The sequence below is a fragment of the Borostomias antarcticus genome, assembly GCF_949987555.1.
Source record: "Borostomias antarcticus genome assembly, chromosome: 7".
Classification (NCBI taxonomy): Eukaryota; Metazoa; Chordata; class Actinopteri; order Stomiiformes; family Stomiidae; genus Borostomias; species Borostomias antarcticus.
The window spans coordinates 819112-825064 of NC_140240.1; the positions used below are offsets into that span (position 1 = coordinate 819112).

The 5953-nt window shown below is 58.5% G+C and overlaps 1 protein-coding gene across 1 annotated transcript; it reads left to right on the top strand.

Moving 5' to 3' along the window:
• Nucleotides 1-3415: 3415 nt before the first annotated feature.
• LOC311311253 (leucine-rich repeat neuronal protein 2-like) lies at nt 3416-5953 on the top strand (the record flags this gene model as incomplete). Its single annotated transcript, XM_084440934.1, has 2 exons — nt 3416-5497; nt 5681-5953. 2 exons carry the CDS (start codon nt 3416-3418, stop codon nt 5951-5953), a joined length of 2355 nt encoding a protein of 784 aa, XP_084297060.1.

A 5953-nucleotide genomic window follows, 5' to 3' on the forward strand; every position in this document is an offset into this window, starting at 1 on the left:
TTTGAATTTGAATTTGAATTTAGTTACAAAAACATAGCTATTTAGGAAAAGGAGTTACAAACATGGTATTGATTTATCAATTCCCTATTCGAGATTAAACTGAATAACCTCAGACGAGAGCACAATGCAAGTCTAGTGTGGTGGGTTTTCTGTCTGATCCGCTTATCTGACCTCTCTTGAAGCGCCTCATTCCCAAGTTTCTTCTCCTTCTTAAATGTGTTCCTAGGAAGGCCGTAAAAAATAAAATCCTCCATCTGTGTTCGTACACCACAGGGGCGACACACAGCTCAGGAGGTAGCGGCCGGTGTTGTGAAAAGTTGTCATACCTTCTTAGGATGACCTACCACCCATTATGGGTAGCGCATCTTCTCAGGTAGGAAAGGTTTATCAGAATGTTCTACGACCCATTTTAATGTGCTAAATTCATGGGTACATTCTGTCAGGAAGAAAGGATGTGATAGACATTCAGGTAGGAAATGTGTATCAGAATGCCCTACTATCATTACTGTATTGCGCTTAAACGTATAGCGCATCCTGTCAGAGAGGAAATGTCTATCAGATTACCCTAAAGTGTGCTTATAGCACATCCTGTCAGAGAGGAAATGTCTATCAGATTACCCTAAAGTGTGCTTATAGCGCATCCTGTCAGAGAGGAAATGTCTATCAGATTACCCTAAAGTGTGTTTATAGCGCATCCTGTCAGAGAGGAAATGTCTATCAAATTACCCTAAAGTGTGTTTATAGCACATCCTGTCAGAGAGGAAATGTCTATCAAATTACCCTAAAGTGTGTTTATAGCACATCCTGTCAGAGAGGAAATGTCTATCAGATTACCCTAAAGTGTGTTTATAGCGCATCCTGTCAGAGAGGAAATGTCTATCAGATTACCCTAAAGTGTGTTAATAGCACATCCTGTCAGAGAGGAAATGTCTATCAGATTACCCTAAAGTGTGCTTAGCACATCCTGTCAGAGAGGAAATGTCTATCAGATTACCCTAAAGTGTGCTTATAGCACATCCTGTCAGAGAGGAAATGTCTATCAGATTACCCTAAAGTGTGTTTATAGCACATCCTGTCAGAGAGGAAATGTCTATCAGATTACCCTAAAGTGTGTTTATAGCACATCCTGTCAGAGAGGAAATGTATAAGAATGCCCTCCAACCCATTATTGTGCTTAATTCATGGGGCGCATCCTGTCAGGTAGGAAATGTCGAACTGTCGATCAATATTTCCTTCCTGACACGATGCGGTATCCATGAATTTAGCACAATAAAATGGGGACATTCTGATAGACATTTCCTACCTGACAGGATGCTCTACCCATGAATTAAACATAGCCTTATATAATGGGTGGTAGGTCATCCTGAGAAGGTAGACAACTTTTCTGAACACAGTCTGGGGAGCGCTCCCTTGAGCAAGACACTGAACCCCAAAATTGCTCACGTGCGGTACGGTGGCGTAGTAGGTACTAGTCACAGCAAGAAGGTGTCCGGGCCTTTCCGTACGGAGTTTGCATGTTCTCCCCGTATTTGCAAGGGTTTCCCCCATAAAAGATCCCAATATGAAAAACGCTGCACGCTGCCAACTGTCTGCTCCCACCTGCCCGTGGGGAAAAGGACGATGGGATGGGAACATTTTCATTGGTGAACACTTCTGTCACTGGCTGTGTGCCTCATTACCGTGTTTTTTATTTGTTCACACCTGTGTTCTCGTAACGATGAATCACATTATCACAAACCTCAAATGAGAAGACGTTTATGAATGCCAGAATCTGCATGGATGGATGGATTTGGGTGTGGAGATTGCTTTGTTCCTGCTCAACCCTTCCTCCCCAGAATAATTACTGCCTGTTTGCATATTTAGAGGTATTGACGACGAAAAGAAAAGACGCCTGATTATGTGAGCGCCTTTGATCAACACTTGATTGTGCTGTTTGTTCACTGTGTAGTTTGAAGAGAGACGCTCGGGACAATAATCATGGACTGTTTGCCCGTCTCTCCATTTCACATTTCTCCCTCTCTTCCAATCGCTCTTTCTCTTTCCCTTTCCCTCAGTATTGTATCTCCCTCCCTCTCCTCCTCCTCCTCCCCCTCCTCCTCCTCCCCCGACTCCCTCCATTGTGTCAGGTGAGGTCTAATGAACAGGAACTGCCCCCTGCTATTTGTCTAATCAGAACCATGTAGAAGTGGAACCCGGCAGGTTCCCCTGTGGAGCACCAGCCCCTTTGATGCTGAAGGGAAAACGGGGAGAAAAAAACAGCGTACACTGACGGCCAAGCTCCTCTCCTCCCTCCTCCTCCTAATCCTCTCCTCCTCTCCTCCCTCCTCCTCCTAATCCTCTCCTCCTCTCCTCCCTCCTCCTCCTAATCCTCTCCTCCTCTCAGAGCTCACCTCACTCCCCCAGCTTCCCTCCTCTCTCTCCGCTCCTTCTCAGGCCTCTCAGTCCATTTGTCTGAGTGGGCTTCCCTGTCAGGGGAGACCAGAGCCAGTTAAGAGCCTAGCAGAGCCAGAGCCAGCCTAGCAGAGCCAGAGCTAGCCTAGCAGAGCCAGAGACAGACCCAGCCTAGCAGAGCCAGAGCTAGCCTAGCAGAGCCAGAGCTAGCCTAGCAGAGCCAGAGCCAGCCTAGCAGAGCCAGACCCAGCCTAGCAGAGCCATAGCTAGCCTAGCAGAGCCAGAGCCAGCCTAGCAGAGCCAGCCTAGCAGAGCCAGAGCCAGCCTAGCAGAGCCAGAGCCAGCCTAGCAGAGCCAGAGCCCGCCTAGCAGACCCAGAGCCAGCCTAGCAGAGCCAGCCTAGCAGAGCTAGAGCTAGCCTAGCAGAGCCAGTCTAGCAGACCCAGCGGCCAGCCTAGCAGACCCAGCCTAGCAGAGCCAGACCCAGAGCCAGCCTAGCAGAGTCAGAGCTAGCCTAGCAGAGCCAGAGCTAGCCTAGCAGAGCCAGCCTAGCAGACAGAGCCAGAGCCAGTCTGATGCTCACACAGAGCTCCTAATGAGCGAGCCATGCCTTCTGTCTGTCCTCCTCTCTCCATCTCTCTGTCCATCTTCTTCTTCATCCCCATCGACATCCTCATCACAAACAAATGAAGAAAAAAAAAGTTAAATGTCTGTCATCTATTGTTCTAATCTCTCTCTCTCTCTCCCTCTCTCCCTCTCTCTCTCTCTCTCTCTCTCCCTCTATCCCAGCTCTGCTCCTAACTGAGAGCCACATCACCTCCACCTGCTGCCAGGATGTAACAACGACCGTCTGCTGACCTCAGACACCGTCCCATAACCCCCCCAGACACTGTCCCATAACCCCCCCCAGACTACAGTACCTACAGCCCTCCAGCTCCCTTCAGCACCGCGACGCTCATCCGGAATCATCCGGAACAAACCTCAACAGCAGCTTGTGTGTCACCTGCTTCCGTCCGCTGTGAGGATGCCGAGGCCATCTCCTCTCCCACTGCAGTCGCGGCTGCTCCTGTACGTGTACGTGTGTGCGTGTGTGCGCGTGTCCGGCGGCGTGGTGATCCATTCGCTCCCGTGGCACGTCCCGTGTCCGGCCCGGTGCGCGTGTCAGATCAAGCCCTGGTTCTCCCCGGAGTCCGTGTACTGCGAAGCCCCTACGGTGGACTGCAACGACCAGCTGCTCACCCAGCTGCCCCCGGCGCTGCCCCGCGACACGCACACCCTGCGCCTGCAGAGCAACCTGCTGGCCACCCTGGAGGGCTCCGCGCTCCACACACTCCCCAACCTCACCGAGCTCGACCTGTCCCAGAACCGCTTCGGCGGCGGCGGTGGTGGCATGCAGAGCCTGGCCCAGAACCGGGCCCTGCCCTCTCTGCTCTGCCTGCACCTGGAGGAGAACCGTCTGGCCCACCTGCCCCGGGGCGCCTTCTCCGCAGTGCCTGCCCTCCAGGAGCTCTTCCTCAGCCACAACCGTCTGCGCTCCCTGGCGCCCGGGGCCTTCTCCGGCCTGGACACCCTGCGGAGGCTGCACCTCAACAACAACCGCCTGGCGTCGGTGGACCCGCGCTGGTTCACCGCCCTGCCCCGCCTGGAGGTGCTGATGCTGGGCGGGAACCCGGTGGAGACGCTGCCCGAGCGGGGCTTCCAGGCGCTGGGCTCCCTGCGCAGCCTGGTCCTGGGGGAGATGGGTCTGCGTCGCCTGCCGGACGGCGCCCTGGACGGCCTGGACAGCCTGGAGAGCCTCTCGTTCTACGACAACCTGCTGACGGCCGTCCCCACGCGCGCCCTGAGCAGGGTGCGCGGCCTGAAGTTCCTGGACCTGAACAAGAACCGCATCGTCCTGGTGCAGACCGGGGACTTCCGGGACATGGTCCACCTGAAGGAGCTGGGCCTGAACAACATGGAGGAGCTGGTGTCCATCGAGAGGGCTGCCCTGGAGAACCTGCCCGAGCTCACCAAGCTGGAGATCACCAACAACCCCCGGCTGTCCTTTGTTCACCCACGCGCCTTCCTGCAGCTGGACCGTCTGGAGAGCCTGATGCTCAACTCCAACGCCCTGAGCGCTCTGCACCGGCGCACCCTCCTGTCCCTGCCGAGCCTGCAGGAGGTGAGCCTGCACTCCAACCCTCTCCGCTGCGACTGCCTGTTCCGCTGGGCGGCCGAGGGGTACGCGGACGCCGACGCCGCCCGCGCTCACGCCACCGCCACCCCCCACGCCGCCCGCCGGGCCGTGCGCTTCATCCAGCCCCAGGCCACGCTGTGCTCGGAGCCGCCGGAGCTGAGGGCGCGCAGCGTGAGGGAGCTGTCGCCCCGGGAGATGTCGGCCTCCTGCCTGCCGCTCATCCCGCCGGGGCCGCTGCCCGCCTACGTGGGCGTGAGGGAGGGGGCGGGTCTGGCGCTACACTGCCGCGCCCTGGCGGAGCCACAGCCCCGCCTCTACTGGGTGACGCCCGCCGGCGTCAGGCTGGGACCCGCCCCCTCCGAGGGCCACCACGCCCACCACACCAATCGCACGCCGGAGTCTCGCCCCGGCCCCGCCCCGTCACGCCCGGGTACCGCCACTGCCGCCGCCTCCCGTCAGTACGACCGTACCCGGTTTCTCGGCCACGCCCCCTCCCCCCCTATCCCAGGCCCCTCCCACTATCGCCTCCTCCCGGAGGGGACGCTGGAGATCGCCAAAGTGACCCCCAAGGAGGCGGGTCTGTACACCTGCGTGGCCGAGAACGAGCTGGGGGCGGACACCCGTAGCGTCACCGTGGGCGTGCGCGGGAGGAGGAGGGGGAGGGGCGGGGGCGGCGGCGGCAGAGGGGGGAGGGCGGGGCTCGCGCAGGCGGGGTCGGGCGGGATGGAGGCCGTGCAGGTGAGGGATGTCGGGCGGGGCTACGCCGTGCTGGCCGTGACAGTCGGCCGCAACCTGCCGCACACGGCCCGGCTGTCCTGGCACGCCGCACGCTCCGACGCGGCCACGGACGCGCACGCGCGCCACACCCACGTGCTAGCCGGCGCTGGCATCGTCAACCTCACACACCTGCTGCCGGGGACGCGTTACCATGTGTGTCTGCACGCGTCGGGGACCAGCGACGCCGAGGAGGAGGAGGAGGAAGAGGAGGAGGGGGCGGGGCCCAGGCGTGCGGCGGGGGGGGGCGGCAGCAGCAGGCCGCGGAGAGAGAGCGGAGGCGGCGGCAGCGTCGGGCGGCCCCGGTGTGTGACCCTGCGGACCGTCGACGCCCCCGAGCCGGAGCCCGACCTCATCCTGAGCCCGGAGCTGACCTCCGCCACCCTGATGCTGCTCAGCGCCGCCATACTGCTGCTCGCCGTTCAGGCCTGCCAATGGGAGACGGCCGGGGACGCCACGGAGAAACCCCCTCTGCAGGAGGGCAAAGGTCATGAGGGGGGGAGGGTGACCCCGGAGGAGCAGTTGTCCTCAGCCAATCAGATGACGCGGAGCAGCCAAGACCAGCAGCCAGGACGAGGAGAGGAGGAGTCACTGCAGCCAGCGTGCTGCTGA